Below are 17,252 nucleotides of genomic sequence, written 5' to 3' on the forward strand. Positions count from 1 at the left end.
AATTTTTTTTCGTTATTTTGATTTTCATAATTTTGTTATACAAAAATCTCATCAATAACATACATCTATTTATGTTACATTATAGTATGTTATATCAGAATTACTAATGTAATATGATTTTATATACCACATCACTATTAAGCGGTGACCAAAAATGGTTTTTAAAATTTTAAAATTTAAAAGGATTAAAAGAAAATAATTCTTTTTGAAAGATCATAACTAAATAAAATTCTAAGAGTTTTTTTTTATTCAGTAAGAAATCAGTCATGTCCTTATTACTTACCGAATTAAAAACTAATCTTATTATTTTTAAAAAAAATTACACATAATAATAAACATAAATTATTATATTAAATAAATTATTCTTACATGTAAATACAACTCAATAGAATTTTATATCATTACATAATTCTTTGAATTATGTAAAAGAATTATATAATGATATAAAGTTGGTAACTAGTTCAAAGAGACTGAAGTAGGTCAATGACTTCAAGCGACAAGTAACTAATACACAGATTGAATAATTTAATTTCTTTATCCACAAAGTAGTTGGTATATACACGCCAACATGTCGGTTTTCACGCATAATAAATGAACATGAACTAAATCTCCAACATATAAACTAAAAACACACTTGTATTGATGAGAGTTAATAACCAAAGATACTCAATAAAAATTAACCATTTTTTTTTGTTTCCCACAATGCTTAAGATTTAAAGCATTAGAAACAACCAAGGAGTTTCTTTGGAGCTGTTCCAGTTGCTCTATACTTTGCAGCTTGCTCCTCTGCCTTAAGAAGATCTTCCCCTTTCTTTGCCTCAATTATTGCTCTTCTTTCTTCAGCTTCCTTGTGGATTGTAGCAATTTTGTTTTTTATTTTCTCTGCAGCTTCTGCCTTTTTCTTCTCCAGTTCTTCCTACTCAGATGCAAAAATAAAAAAATAAAAAAAGTGAACTTTAATTTCTTCTTCTCTTTGGGCAGATTCAATAGAGAAATAATCACATGAAACCAAGATTTAAAATTACAAAAAAGAAGAGAAGAAAATGAACACATAAAATATGTTAGAACTACTAATGAAATCAATTCTTACTTCAATCTTTTTCAGGTCCGCCTCCACTGCAGCTTTCTTACTGTTTTCCCATGCAGAAACTGATGAAAGCTTTTTGTGAGCCCTGCTTAACAATTTCATTTAAATTATTATCCTAGACATTGTTGACCTCAAATATTCATAACATGTGACCTCAACTTGATGTTAGGTTGATTAATCACCATGATTAAGGTGACTCAATTGAAGATTCTAACTTTTGAACCAAAGGGTGTAGATTCTCACTTGTTTTCAGCTTTTGATTTTTCACTTTCTTCCCATGCTTTGATTAATGACAACCTCTTCTCAGTTGCAACTCTTGCAAGCACCGCATCTGAAGACAAACGAGGCAAAAATTTTAATGTCAGGATACAAAAGGGTACATAAAAAGGGAATATAGATGTCATAATGTAGACAAATGATATACCTCGGTTGATAGAGCCCTCAGTTGGTTTCACTTCAGCAACTTCTTGAGTCTCTGGCAATAACCAAATTAACAACAATAAACAAAACAAAAACAAATGTACAGACCAAGGTTATGTTCATACATTTAGTGATGAAACATAAGGTTATTTTTTGTTGCAAACTATTGCTGGTCTGTTACTATAACTTAGTCCCAAGGTTTAACATCGAAAGGAAATCAATCCCTCAATTGTGAATGAACAAAACTCATTCTTTGTGTCTTTTATGAAGTTAAGAGAAAAGTATGGTATTTATTTTGAGGATAAAATTGATTCTATTTGAGTAATTATGCAACAAAATATAAATATTTTGCTGTAATTCTGCTTCAATCAATCAATGAACTGGACAGCTCATATTTCCAATTAGTTTTTGTTGGTAAATCCGTATACTCTCCTCTAAAAGTTTGCGTGGATGAAATTTTTAAGGAGGTAACTCTGTTTTAAGTCACACACAAATAAGCACTATGAAGATTTGAACCAACACACAATACATCACTATAAAAAAACTAAAGAATAGTAATGCTTAGAAAAATTCCAATCATTAAGCCTACTGAAGTTGTAAATGGATACAAAATATGGGTAGATTTGAATTTGCGGGTACTTTGGCCTAAAATGTGAAAGGTTTTGTATTTTGCATGAAAGCTGGACTCCTAACAAGCTTGCAATTGGATGATAGTAGTTTAATAAGTTTATGCCAAATTACGTTGTACTAGGCTTGGATTTTAAAGAAGGACCACTCTGTTTGCTAATAGAAGTACAAAGGTGCAGAGTAATTTGAGAATAATGTTTTGGATTGAACTACAGCAGGAAAGTTCCAGCAAAAGTGAATATGAAAAAATACAAGAAAACACAATCAAGGACAAGAAATAACTGATAGTCATATAATCGAATAACATGAAAAAAACGGGTTAGGAAATAATAAAAAAAAAATTCAGAAATTAAAATCATTGCTCACTTATTGTTTATAATTATTTAAGAGAAAAACAACAAAATATTTATATTGCTGCCAGAAGATTCTTCTGAGAAGAACAAGGAATATGGCACGAAACTTTCAGGAAAATCAAGTCCAAAACCAGTGAACAACCATGCAATAATTAAAAAGAAATTTCAAAGAAGCAGAAGGAATTGTCAATAAAAAAATCTCTTTCTTTTTCTCTCAAACAGTTATAAGATAGTAAAAGTAAAACACCCTTTGCAATAAAGAAAGCACAAATTAAGTTCTTCAAAGAATTAGTTAATTAACCAAATGGATTTTAAAAAAAGAAGATAAATAAAGTATAGAACATATGCAGAGAGACTCCAACAAAAAATTGCAGATAGATTTCAATTTCTTTTTCTTTTCTTTATCCTCACCAACCATATATATATAATCCCAGCTTTGGGAACATGACAACATAACCAACCAGAATCAACATTATAATATCTTACTCTCAACCAAGACAAGAGCCTTGGATTCATCAGGCTTGTCATCAGAAGAAGGCACTGGAATTACAGATTTCTCCTCAGTCACATCCTTTGGAGCCTCAGGAACATGTTCAGCCTCAGCAGCAGGAGGAACCTGTGAAGGAGCAGCAGCAGCAGGTGGTGGTGTTACTGATTCTGACTCAACCGTTTTGGTTTGTTCTTCTGTCATTTTTTTTCTCCTATGAAACTCAGAACTCTGTGGCACTCAAAAGTGGTAAACACACAAAAAAAGGTGTAACTACACTTTCACTTATTTAGGAAAAAATCGACACTTATTGTGGAGTGAGTCAGAGAGAGAGACAATTGAGAAAAGGGTTTTGATTGGATGAGATATTATAGTTGGAGGAAGGTAACTGCTTAACTCTAAGTTCCAAAAGCTTAGCTGTGTGTTAGGTACTTGTGGCCTCACAATGCGTTGGCACAGTAACAATATATAGAGACCATTGAGGACTATGAAAGCAACACATGCTAACAATTTATGTATAGAAGCAAATGTAAAATGGAGGATAAACCCAACAAAGAGCTCAATCACCATTCTACGCCTGTTCTTGGTGGGTCCTTTCATTAATTTCTTCTTGATTCCACTAATGACATGATTTTTTTCCTACCAGTTTCGATACAGAATTAAAGAATGGTGGGAATTTTAATGGTACCATAGGTGAATCAAAATAGAGTATGGTACTTTGGATTTAAAATAGATAAATACGTAGGTACAATATCTGATTTTTACTTAATTAGATTTATGGATTTACAAATTAGATAGAACTGGATTGAACCGGATAAATAGTGATTCGTTATATTTTTAGTTGTAGCATTGTTTGGTTTGACCATGAATTTTGTAAATTAAATTCATTAAATTATTCATTAAGTTATTTTTGAGTTTTTAAATAATTGTTCAGCTCACAATAATTTGTACTAGTATTATTTTACATTTATTTAATTGATTGCTGAGGCCATGAATTATACCTTTTTTGTTTTTTTTTAATTATAGAATTATACCTTTTTTGTTATTTATTTACTCACAGTTCATTTTTTATTTATTTATCAGATTTATTTACAGTTCAAATAAGGACAGGCTATATTATAAATGATTTGTAAAATATTAAGAAAAATGTATTGGAAACAAGTGGTAATAAGTTTTACATGATAAAATTTGAAAGAAAAAAATTTAATAGTACAGTAGAACAAATTCAATAATATTATCCATTTTTATTTTATGGTGAGTAGGGGTGGCAATAGGTCAAGCCGGCCTACAGGAGCCTACGACCTGACCTACATAAAGTCTGGTCTGAGCTGGCCTATTTAATTAAAATGGTAGGTTCAGGGGTTTATATATATATATATATATATATATATATATATATATATATATATATATATATATATATATATTATTTTTTGGGTACCAATATATATCATTATTTTTTTGGATACAATTAATTTTTAAAAAAACACTATCAGACTTTGATTACACATTACTGCTTCATAATTTCTATTCCTATAATCAAGGACTTTAATTACAATTTAGGTGTGAGTCATGTGCCCTTTTATATTTCTCATTATTTTGATTGACTTTCCTTTTTCTTTAACTTTCCTATTACGTTCCTACTCCATAAAATATTAAATATTTATTGTGAATAAGATTTTTAAAAAGGTTATCAGCTCAGGCCAGACTTTTAAAAAGACCAGGCCGAGTCAAAATAAAAGTCTTTGGTAAATTATAGGTCAGACTCAGGCCTCAAAGATTCATCGCTAGGCTCAGGCCTTTCAAAATCTGGTCTGACATGGCCTAATCAACTTGGTGAGCAAAAAAGGATTCACTTTGCTCCTAGATTTATATTTATCTAAAGTCCTGAAATTTGATTTATGCCGAAAAAATTGTATTACTTGTGTCATCTTTTAAGTGCCGCTATAAATTCTCATTAAAACTTGTGATATTCTTATTAACCTTCAAATAAGGATGCACTGCATTTATTTATGATAATCGACTCCCCTATGTGATTACCCTAAGATTTGATTCGCAATAAGACAAGTAGGAAGCATACTTCTTCCACCGTTGCACCAACCTTTAAGTTCTATTTTTATCATCCACACTTAATTATAATTTTTTTGTAGTTGAATTAGTGCATTAATATTTTGTTGTCAATTTGGAATAACTTGTTTCTGTTTGGAAGATATTCCTTAATTTCTGATCGCTTTGTTAGGGAAAGTAGTATTTAATTAAGTAGTCATGAATTGTTGGTAACTCTTTTGTGTGGTTGATAGTTCACGTCATTATTGGCAAAGAAATTTGTGATAAATACAATAAAGTAAACCAACATTATTAAGTCATCACCCCTCAATTAATCTATTGATTGATGATGAAAATTGATTATTCATTGGTGTTTTCGTATTGGTCAAGGTTACACCACATATAAACACATAATAACGTGCTCTAAATACCTTGCAGAATGGGAAGTCTTCATCTCAAAATTTTATATATTGAATAGTTTATCAAGATTCCTTCATATCGTGCACAAAATAGAATCTTTCGTGTGAGCTCACCTTGTCAAAGACTTGAAGGAAAATTCATCATAGCTATCCCCACAAAAGACAACATCATCATGTATCACAATCAGTCTCAAATCAACCGAGACTCTCAATCAACCAAGTTGGTTTCTTCCTCAACTTATGATATCTTATTATCAAAGCTTTTTTATATTTTAGATTTCAATGTTATGATTTTGAAACAAATCTCACCTAGATATGGTAGGTTTAAAAGGATGAGCTTGCTTCTGATTTATCTCAATAAAGTTGAGCTTCTTTGTTTCAACATATATTAATTCGTGTAATCCTTTGGTCATTTCAAGGTCAAATTAATTTTAATTAATTGAAAATTATAATCATTCCAGATTTTGATATATTTTAATTAAGAATTTAAATATATTAGGTAAATTATAAAAGTAGTTTTACTCGTGTTAATTGTAAGAAAAAAAATAATTTTTGGTCAATTTAAAAACATGTTTAAAATTGTTATAGTAATTAGGTAAATTATAAAAGTGTTTTAATATTATCCATAGAAGTTAAAAATGGTAGTTTTAGTTGTATTTTCCTAAAAAAATCTAAATACTCTATACTGTAAAGTTCCTTTTTAATTTTTAACTAAAACAACCCCACACTAATTTTAAAATTTTAGCTTTGAAGTGATTATTATAAATTAGTTTTATCAAATTAACAAATTTTCAGTGCCTTAAATTTTATGTAAAATAAATAAATTTGTTTTTTTATGTCGTAATACAAATTAATGTCAACTAATTAGCTGATTAATTGAGCATAAGTTGTTTTTTTTTCAAAAAAAAAAATAAAAGTATTTCTAAGGTTGACATATTTTTACTTTTTTTTCTAATTAAAGTTATATGGATGGTTTGTGAAGGAACACATCTACCATCTACGTAGGGATGCAGCTTTTATTAGAGCTTAAAAAGGTTTCATATTCTTTTATGATAATTATAATTCTTCCAAGGAAAAAATATCACCAAATAATAATAATAATATTTTTTCGTTTTATAGAGTTAACCATATCACCCTTAATTTTGTTATCGATGATTAAATACGTCAAGCAAAATCATTTTTAGTTATCTCTTCCCAAAACCATTATCCAGAGTGCGTGTTTGGGAATGTGTTTAATTTAGACACATGTATCTTTTTATTTTCACGTCAAAACGTTGTAATAATGAAGAAGTAAAGATTAATTGCTTCAAAAATTCATGTCACGTTACACCGACAACCATTTCCAAACACTCTATGTTAACCCGAATGAATGCTTAGAGATTTTGGTAAATTGGCTGGTGGATTCATGTTTATGGAAAATGTAAATATGATATGCTTTGTTTCAAAATTTTGTTGATCTCATGTTGTGGGGCTGGTGTTGCTTCCCCCGACCTGCTTCAACGGTTTATCCACCTTTTTTTTTTATTTGATGAGACTATTTCCTTATTCCGGTATCATATGCAAATTGGAGTAGAATTAAGTTAAAGTAGTTTTCTTTTTAGTTACCTTCTCTTGTAAAATCACGAAACAAACGAGTGTAATGTGGATACCAAGTGTGATCCTAAACCACGAAAATTAAAGTGATAGGTCCAAGAACAAAAAAGAAAAAATAAAAAGGTGGGTCGAACAAACAAGTACAAATTGTAAAATTGACAGGGAAATTGTCGCTATATACCCCCTTGCCTTGCACACTGTTTTAGTGAGACAAAAAACACCTGTTTGCTTATTCCATGATTCCATCCCTTTGTTTGTATTCGGAATTGCACATGCCGTGTTTCATGTTTGGACTAGAATTTTGGAGATGGTAAGATTCATTTTTGGCCATTCAGAACAGTAAGATGGGATAAGTACCATTTGAATTGGAACTCGGACTTTTAAGCCACCAAAGCAAAAATATATCATGAATTAGAAAAGGAAAATTAAATCAAAGAAATAATACCATAATAATTCGATATGTTGAGAAATTGCACACCCTTTTGTATTTCGGGAGTTTGGTGTGAGTTTGTGTTTGTGTTTTTCTTAATGATATTCATAAATGTGTGCCTTCAAAAAATGTTGAAAAATAAGTGAACTCTTGACAAAACCTATTATCATTAATTATTATTTACACTTATTTGATAGTTCATTTTAGTAACTTTTCTTCAAGGATATTTTCAGGTCAGTTTTCATGTCAAATATTGAAATTAATTGTCTGATATACACCCTTTTGTATTTTGGGAGTTTGGTGTGAGTTTGTGTTTGTGTTTTTCTTAATGATATTCAGAAATGTGTGCCTTCAAAAAATGTTGAAAAATAAGTGAACTCTTGACAAAACCTATTATCATTAATTATTATTTGCACTTATTTTGATAGTTCATTTTAGTAACTTTTCTTCAAGGATATTTTCAGGTCAGTTTTCATGTCAAATATTGAAATTAAGTTCTTATGTATCATTCATATTTGTCTGATATGTTTAGAAGAATTAATTAACTTCTTTAATATTGATCCAAAATATAATTTTTGGGTCATCTCTTATTAAGGATGGTTAAGGAACTCGTGAACTGGTTTAACATAAGTAAGGCGTGAGGTTCATTAATTAAGGAAGGGAGGGTGGGATAGAGAGATTCTTTGAATCTTGATTTTAGGAATATATATATAATTGCAATTTTCATGTGACATTGCTATGTAACACAATTTCTTTTTTATTGTACAGTTCATAACTAAAAAAAACCTCAACCTCTCCATCGATTACTCCACCAAAATTTCACATTTTTATGATCCTGTCCTTCGCAAAAAGACACAATTTATCTCAATTCTTAACAGAGTAAAGAAAAAAAAAATATTTGTAATTTAAGGAAAAGAAACATGACCAGTGAATTTCACTTGGGTCACTTGATGTCCTCCAAAGCTAAAGTTATTCTTCAATGTAATTTACAAGAGTACGCTTCTGAATAAATATAACAGTTTCTAAATATAACAGGAATGTTCAATGCCATCACAAGTAACAAATTAAATTTAAGCAGCACACAAGGGCAAAACTGTAAGAGAAAGTGCAAGTAAGATTTGTCTTGGTTTGTTTATAACTTGTGGTATGTATTCACTTTACAAGCAATCATTCAAGATTTTTGTCAAAGAAAAGTGATGTGTTTTCCTTACGAGGATATAATAGCAACCTTTTTTGTACTTTTAACTCAGAAATAGAATAGAAATAATGTATAGATAACTTCTCTTATATTTCAATTGCTATTATAGATAAATTTTAATGGAAATCAATCTACATGTGTACTAAAAGGTAAAATTATAAATTTGGTCATTCTATAGTAAAATTATAAATTTGTGGTCATTCTATAGTAAAATTATAAATTTGGTTTTCGTATAATTTAATGTACAATCACGACGCATGTCCTCAATCCTATTACTTAAGTTCTCAATTCTGAAATTCAACTTTGACCGTTAATTACTTATTTTGACGGTCACGTATCATAATTTTATTGGACGTTAACCGTCATTTGTTGTGATTTTTATTGGAGGTTAACGTTAATTAGGTGCACAAAATTAAAGTCCAATAAAATCGCAATATATGACGGTCAATGTCCAATAAAAGGGTGACGCGTGACGGTCAAGATAAACAATTAACCGTCAACGTCTAATTTTGAGATTGATGACTAAAATAATGGGATTGCAAAACACCTGAGGACTAAATTCGTAAATTAAATTATAAGTGATCAAAATCAAATTTTGAGACAAATAGAAAGATCAAATTTACAATTTTGTCAAATAAAATATGAAAATCAACCACTCTGAAAAGATGTGTTTGTAGGTACATATATAAGATAATAAGATGATATACATTTTCACGCTTAAATGTATAGAACACCGACAAATTTGTTCATTAAATATAAAAATTTAAATTTTAGTCCCTAAAAGTAAAAAAAAAAAAAGTGTGACAAATCTATTTATCTATTAATTTCTATCTATTAATTTCTGTCTAATACAGTTAATGAAAAACCTACTTGACATTTTCATGAACAAAAATAACTATTTATCCAAAGTATAATTTAATTTTCATCTTCTTCTTTTTATAATCCGAACAAGATTATAATATACACTTAAAAAATAAAAATAAACACAAATAAGAACAAACATATTCTAAGTCATGCAAGGATTTTTATATCTATCAAAGGTCCTAAAGCCATTGGGCTATCCAATGCAAATTCCTCAGTCCGTTATCAGTGGGGAAAAAAAATAGTTTCCATTTATTCACGCTAGATTTGATATTGGAATCGCACTTGTCATCTTAGGATGAATAATTTTTAAAAAAAATGAACCAAACATGTCATCTTTGGTTTTCACTATTACGAAATTACTGAAAATATTTTATTTTTTTGAAATACAACTTTTAATCTATTATAAATTATAATTTTTGTAATATTTTTGCCACCTATTATAGACAACCTATTTTGAATATTCATTACAAATAATCAATTATTCATTATACAAAGATTATTCTTATTAATCAATGTTGTGTTTATTATTATGTTTGTTCTAAGTTATGTTTATTTTATTATTTTTTTAAATATTTATTGTAATGTGATTACAACGATTAAAATAGGAGAAAAAGATGAATATAAATTATTTTTAGTAAATATATATTTTCTCCCTTGAATATGTAGATTGTTGATAAATTCATTATTAAATGCTCCACCTAGACTTTTTCATTCATGGCAACCCACACAAGTTAATAGACGGATTGATTTGTCGTACTTTTTTAACTTTCAAAGACTAAAATTTGAATTTTCATCTTTCGAAAATAAATTTATCAACACTTGACCCATTTAAGAAAAAAAAAACTATTTACTCATAATAAAATGCTATTTAGATAGTAATATACCACTTGAACTATGATATTACATTTGTTCCATTTATTTTATTGTGAGTGAATCCATATCTTTAATTTCGGTTTTTTTGAGCTTCAAGCATAAATTGTGCATTTTGAAGTTAGTACTCTTATTTCATTGGATGCTGTTCTACGCCAATGACTCACGTACCAGTTTTTGTTTTTTTTTTTTTGTTTTCATTTAGTGACAAAACATTTAAAGAATGCATCTATCACTATAATTGTAGAGAAGAAAACCCACGTGCTATAATAATCATTGAGATGAATTTTCTCCCAAGCAACGGGCAAGCTAGGCAGCATAGCCATTAATTAAGGTTTGAACTTTGAAGACACCCTTTTTCAAATTATTTATATCTGCTTTCATCCTCATATATACGAAGTTCTACACCTTAACTTAAATTTAATCAAACAATGAATATGAGAACAAGTAAGTAAGTCCACACGTACTTTCATAACGATGAATTTGATCCTTCACTACAAAAAAGTAATGATTTGTGGTGGCTAAAAATATAATTTCTAGTGACTAAAAATCATCGCAAATGATAATTTTAATGACTCAAAGTTGTCAGGACTATGTTCATCACAGACAACTTTTAACGAAAAAGGCTTAAAAGGGTTTAAAACATATGCAACGGACAAAAAATTGTATTGTGCTTAAAATAGATTGTTTCTTTTTTAGAAATTGAATAATGATATCCAAAATATAGCACAATTCAAATTGAGTCCTTAATCCAATCTACAATAACAACAAATATTACACATGAAAAATTGGTTAAAAAATTTATAAAATAATTTGATTTAAACAATGTGAAACTTAATAGAATTAAGAAATTTGTATGTTGTCATTAATACATAATAAAATCGTGTCTCTGTTGTATTTTTTTACACTCACTTACACAATGAAAATTTCGTTGTGTATTTTGTCATCAAAATCATGATTATGTCAGAAACACCTTTTCAAGAAAACAAAATTTAAAGCACATGGAAGGGGACTAAATAGAAAATTCTGAGGTGAGAATAGTAGTTCCCCTGTAAGATCTATTCATCCAAGTGAGGCCCAATATTGAAATTTTGTTATCCCAAATCTTGCCAGAAAACAAAACAAAATGGCCAACCCCGGCCTTTTCTCCATACAGTATCTAGATTTCTTTTACATCCAATATTTTTTTGAATTTTTTAAAATTATCCTTGCTAATAAACATATGGATTTGTTACCCGTATTGTCAATCTGTATCAGCTAATTTTTTTTAAAAAAAAATAATTTTTTTTAATAAATTTAATTATAGTTTTTTTTATAATTATGACATTAAGTAGACTTTTGTTTCCGGTCCTATTACAATTAATTTTGATCTAATAATATATTTTTTTACATAAAAAATTTTAAATAAAAATTTATATATGTAAAAAAATTAATTATTAGATCAAAATTAATTATCACAAAATTTATTATGTAAACTTATATGTGCATTAAATATACATTATAAATTTTAGTATTATATATAGTGATATTAATTATTTTATAACATAATAAGTTTATTAGTTCAGTTGGTTAGAGTGTTATGCTAATAATGCAATGCATACGAATTGTTAAACTGTATGGATCCATACGGATTGTCAATACAGACCCTTCTGTATGAGCCTTACAAAAGAACGTTTTTGAAATTTCCTTCTCATTGTTGGGTGTAGAAGAAAAACAGTTGGTGCAAAAAGAAAATCCTGTCAACTCCTTTGCCATTTAGCAACTCCAGTCCAATCTCCCTTGTTTGTTTCTAGTGCTAGAGGACCCAGAATCAACTTCATCTCCTATACTTTCTCACTACTAGAAATACGTGTTTTTACGATGCACTTACGACCTCGGTCCATTGGCGTCGTCATAGTATATCGAACCGGTGGCATTTTGGTAATATTGTCTTTGAAAACGAAGACGATTTTTACAAACACCGTCATCGAATGACTCGAACAACGACGGGTGAAGGATAACCATCGTAGAAATGAGACTTTAAAGATGTTTTGTACATACACTATTGTGGAATGTGCGTCGTTTAATTAAGGTCATGGACCCTTTCTTTGATAGAGTCACCCTCGAGTTTTGGGTTACCCTTGTGCGTGCATGATAGTGTGCCTTCACTGACCTTGTTGTCTCCCTCACTGACCAGTCATGATACATGTTTTATGTGTCGCCCCTTGTCGTGCTGGTAGTGTTTCGACGACGAAGTCTGCTGGCCTCGTCATTGTCTACATTCGACATTGAAACTTGGGTTTGTCTTACTCTTTGGTTTTGGATTCCCATAGTAATAATAATAATGATAGGTTGTGTGAGTTGTTGGCATAAGCAGAAGAAGTGGTTGGAGAAACAAATGATCTGATCGAGAATTGAGATGGGGATGGATATTTGACCTTCTCCTTCTTGTTGCTCACTCTAATGAATGCCAACCGCAATTTAATTGATTTCATTTTACAAAGAAATAAAGGAACAAAACAAACAATTTCAATTTGCAAGCTAGGATGAAGAGCTCTCTAAAAAAATTGTGAGGGGTGGCACTTGACAATCACAAACATGCATCCTCCAAGTCCACTCAGCCTCTGGGGTAGATTGACGAGCTTGCTTGGGCAACCCAGGCATTTATTTTTTATTTCTATTCTTGCAGGAAAACTTGTCCTCATGCTTGGCAAAATCCAGTTCAAACTACACAAACTTGTGTTTCATCATGTCACTTCCTAATTCCTTCTGTCTATTCTTTCGTCTATTTTTTTTCTCTGTTTTTCATCACTCTTTCCTATCCCCTTTCAGCGTTCTCATACATTCCACAAAATTACCATTCCCTCAGACTCTGTCTTGAATGAACTTCAAATTGTCAAGGTGGCTACCTTAAAACAATTACTACAAAAGTGAACAATCGAAGACTAGAAAGGAACATACACATTATTTTTGTCAATCTACTTAAATGTTATTCAGGTGAGAAAATATACTAATGTTGGAGGGATTTGGGATACTTTAAACCCTACAGGTTTAGATTCCTATAATTTCTGAATGGAAACCTATTTTCATTCCATTAAAACAAAAGGTTGAATCTTGAACATAATAAATTTAAGATGTGCCAGCTTTGTTTTATCATTTATCTATTGAAATTATGGATGTCAAAACATTAAATCTCATAATTGTAGAAACTGAGCTCTCGTTTCCTTTTCTGTCTCATGCAGCTACTGTGAGACATGAAATTTTAGATGAAACAGACCATATAACTAGCAAGACAAAGGCAATTTTAAACGTTCCAACTCAAGTGAGCATATATTCTCCAAATGGTATTTATTTCCATTACCCCTTAATAACATCACAAGTAATTAACTTACTTTAAAATTTTGTAACATTGTCGTGGGTGTTCCTTTTACCATATCCCTCTTTCTTATTGAACATTTTATTGTGGTAAATAATGGTAGCATGTGGGTTGAAGTAAGGATAAAATTTGTGTAGTTAAACTATTCTTCTCTTCTATATGGTTTCTTTCCCTTTGAACTAGTGTGCTGGATTATTTTTTTTTCTTGTCTAACACATTATAATTTAAGTTGTAAGTTTCATTTTTGAACTGCTTGCATTATGGATATTGAACAGTATTTGTAGCATCGTCCATCAAGAGTCAGTCGAACATGGTGAACACATGTCGGACTCACTTCAACATTGTAAAAACAAATTGGATACTATAAATTTTGTTGTTCCATAGTGTCACTTGAATCTAAATATTTCACTGCAAGAATATTCAGATTCAAGTTACCTTATTGGAAAAATTAACTTGAACTTTTTCTTTTGGTTGCAAAACAAAATGTTTCTAATACACACCTCCTAATTAAGAATATGAAACACAAAATTCTCCTTGACTTACATGGAACACTTTGATTTTAGTTGCATAACAGGTTTACATGGTTTCATCTTGCGGTTGTGAACTTAAGCCTCATAGACCTTCCTAGGTTGACAAAGGTTGTTGTAGGTAAAGTTTCACACATTTCATATTATTTTAAACAAAATGGATGTAATTTTGAAAGGACTCATCTAAATGATTAAAGAATAACAAAGTTTGTGCTTCTTTCACAGAGGGACAATCAAACACCATTGTTGAAGATATTGAGAACATGGTCCGTTCCTATGTTGAGAAGGTAATTGTACTTCTAATATAAGAAGAAAAATCAGATTTGACTGAAAATTGTAGTATTAAACAACTAAACAAGCATTCTATATGACCTTCACTAAATCAGGGCTATTGAGGATGGAAATTAAGTCCATATACTACAAACTCCCTCAAAGAAAGTACCATGTTCTGGTAACCAATCATTAAACTTGAACACTAGAAATCATAGATAAAAACTTATACTATTGGTTCCTAAGAAGAAGTGTTTATTTCAATCACCTCTTTCAAAGTGGCCATCACCATTTACTCATAAGTTATAAATTATAATCAACCATAAATTCATTATTAACCTGTTTACTTAAAACTCGTCGTAAAATGCCTGTATTCTACAACTGACTTTTAAGTAGAAGCCGTCGTTGAATTTACTTCGTGTGGAAGTTGGTTGTTAGGGAACTGTCGTGAAAAGTCAATATTTTTTCTGATACGGCCTTCAAAGATAGTTGGCAACCATCATAGAAGGCCCCATTCCACCGTCGTAGCTAGAAGCCCCAATTTCTTCTAGTAGTGTCTCTTTCACTCGTTTTAGTGTGTGTGTTAAAATTGAGGTGACAAAATTGATTTTAAATAAAATTAATTTTAAATAATTGGTTATGAAGTAATTAGTAACATGACTTTTATTTGGATAACAAATATAAAAAAATGACTTTGATAGAAGTAGAAATTATTTTTATTTGTTTCAATTTCATCATGATTTTTTTATTAAAATTAATTCTACTAACAAAAAATACTAAGCGTCACACCTCATTAATTACATGAAGATGAAAATCATAATTGTTCAATGTAGATTTCACACTAGATATTGTTATAACAATAACATGCAGAAATTGGTTTAGTTGTTTAAAGTGACCAGTTAAACTAGTTGTTTCTTATACTAAAATAATCAACAAAAATGTTCTTTAACGAATAACGACTGTGCAATGCATGGTTTATATATTGGATTCATTGTTGCATCTCATGCAACTCAAAGTGAACGACAGGTTCCATATAATATTTTTGTATTTGATAATAAAAAAATTTAACTATTAAAAGATTCGTTAATTTTTTTTATAATAAAGTATTACGTACTGCATGATAATGATGAAATTATTTTATTGCTAAAATTGATCAATAGTTAACATTAAATTAAAGCACAGAAAACAATTTCTCTAACATCTAATGTTAATATTTGCGCATAAATGGACAAAAAAAAGTAAAGTTATTAAACCATCAAGTTTAATAATTTTTTAAGAGATAACTTTATTTATTATTATTCTAGTGATAACAACGATATATAAACCATAACAATAAAGTATTCAGCAAAAATAAATCATAATAATAGAGAATGAATTCTCAAGAAGAGTTGTTAAGGAAAGCAAAATATATATAAGAAATCAAGAGAGAGAAAAGAAATATGTTAAATGAGGTCTACACCAACTTCAAGCAAAATGGAAAAGAAAGTAAGAAAAATCCAACAATAATGTCTTAATGTGCAAAGTCTTAGGAGGATTGAAGGGAAAAAGGTCGGTGATAGGGAATTGAGCTTGGTAGAGTAAAAAAACTATCTAAGGAAAATAAAGCTAAGTTAAGTAGGAATTTGTTCTCCTCTTGATATTATTTCTATTTCCCCTTTATATAGCCTTCTTTACAAGATATTTCTCTGATTTTGTTATAACAGAAATTTGAAATTAGTATCTAAGCAGGTATTGAAGAAAAACGTGGGAAAATGAAAAATACAACTAGCAGATTCTAGAATAAGCCAAGTTAGACTTGCTGCCATCAAACGAACTCTTTCAGGTAAATGAGCCTGCTTGTAATATGTTTTGGTCTGTTTGTTGTACTGCTATTTGCCACTTCCATTTCCTCCTGATTGGTTTTACTATCTGCAACTATGGTATCATACTGCATATTGCTATCAACACTCGCGCCTCTGAAAATAACCTTGTCCTCGAGGTTGTACGTGTCCTTCAAAGCAGGCCATATTTCCTAGGAAGCATCTTTTGGGGGTAATCATGTCCACTGAACAAGCACCTTGCAAACAGCAGGAGTAACAGAGGTATCCCATTTCCAGTCTAGAATGGACAAAGGGGTGACGATGGGATGGTGATCTATTGCTTCCGGAGGAAGAGTAGTCTCAACTGTCGGGAGGGGACCCTGATGAAGCTTTAGAAGAGAAATGTGAAACATGGGGTGAATACGGGAGGAGGGAGGTAGCAGCAGTTTGTAGGCGACAACTCCAATACGTTCAATCACCTGGTATGGGCCGTAATACCACTTTGAAAGCTTGGAGTAGTTGGAGGCCATGGATGTCTGGCGATAAGGGCGAAGTCTGACATAAGCCCAATCGCCCACGGACAGCTGAAGATCACGGTGATGTTTATTTGCATTGAGTTTCATTGTTTCCTGAGCCTTGCGAAGCCGGCACTGGAGGGTGGCGTGAAGTTTAGTACGGTCCGTTAAAAGAGAGTCAACGGCGTCAATGGTCGATGTCCCGCGAACATAATCGGAGATAGTAGGTGATGACTTGCCCTAGATGACTTCGAAAGGAGTAAAACCTGTGCATGGATTGTGGTGTTGTAGGACCATTCCGCAATGGACAGAAATTGAAACCATTGACTCGGCTTGTGATGGACGTAAGAATGAAGGTACTATTCTAGAGTACGATTGACAACCTCCATCTA

The 17,252-nt window shown here is 30.5% G+C and overlaps 1 protein-coding gene across 2 annotated transcripts; it reads right to left on the bottom strand.

Annotated features, from left to right (window-relative positions):
• Positions 1-358: 358 nt before the first annotated feature.
• LOC100500457 (remorin family protein) lies at positions 359-3,461 on the bottom strand. 2 transcript variants are annotated; one of them, NM_001251467.2, is made up of 5 exons: positions 2,974-3,461; positions 1,512-1,562; positions 1,331-1,418; positions 1,091-1,172; positions 359-916 (listed from the first exon to the last, which is right to left on the bottom strand). In NM_001251467.2, the coding sequence occupies exons 1-5, from the start codon at positions 3,176-3,178 to the stop codon at positions 722-724; spliced, it is 621 nt and encodes a 206-aa protein (NP_001238396.2). In that variant the 5' UTR covers positions 3,179-3,461; the 3' UTR covers positions 359-721. The 2 variants fall into 2 exon arrangements, with proteins under 2 accessions (NP_001238396.2, XP_040860712.1); XM_041004778.1 differs by having other exon boundaries at positions 517-916; positions 1,331-1,562; positions 2,974-3,456.
• Positions 3,462-17,252: the final 13,791 nt, after the last annotated feature.

Source organism: Glycine max, chromosome 9 (assembly GCF_000004515.6).
Source record: "Glycine max cultivar Williams 82 chromosome 9, Glycine_max_v4.0, whole genome shotgun sequence".
Lineage (NCBI taxonomy): Eukaryota > Viridiplantae > Streptophyta > Magnoliopsida > Fabales > Fabaceae > Glycine > Glycine max.

Excerpts from the sequence above, each read along its gene's own strand:
- LOC100500457 (XM_041004778.1), bottom strand. The coding sequence starts at position 3,178 with ATGACAGAAGAACAAACCAAAACGGTTGAGTCAGAATCAGTAACACCA. Across the intron at positions 1,563-2,973 it reads GGCTCTTGTCTTGGTTGAGA|AGACTCAAGAAGTTGCTGAA; the intron begins GTAAGATATTAT and ends GGTTATTGCCAG. Across the intron at positions 917-1,090 it reads CGGACCTGAAAAAGATTGAA|GAAGAACTGGAGAAGAAAAA; the intron begins GTAAGAATTGAT and ends GCATCTGAGTAG.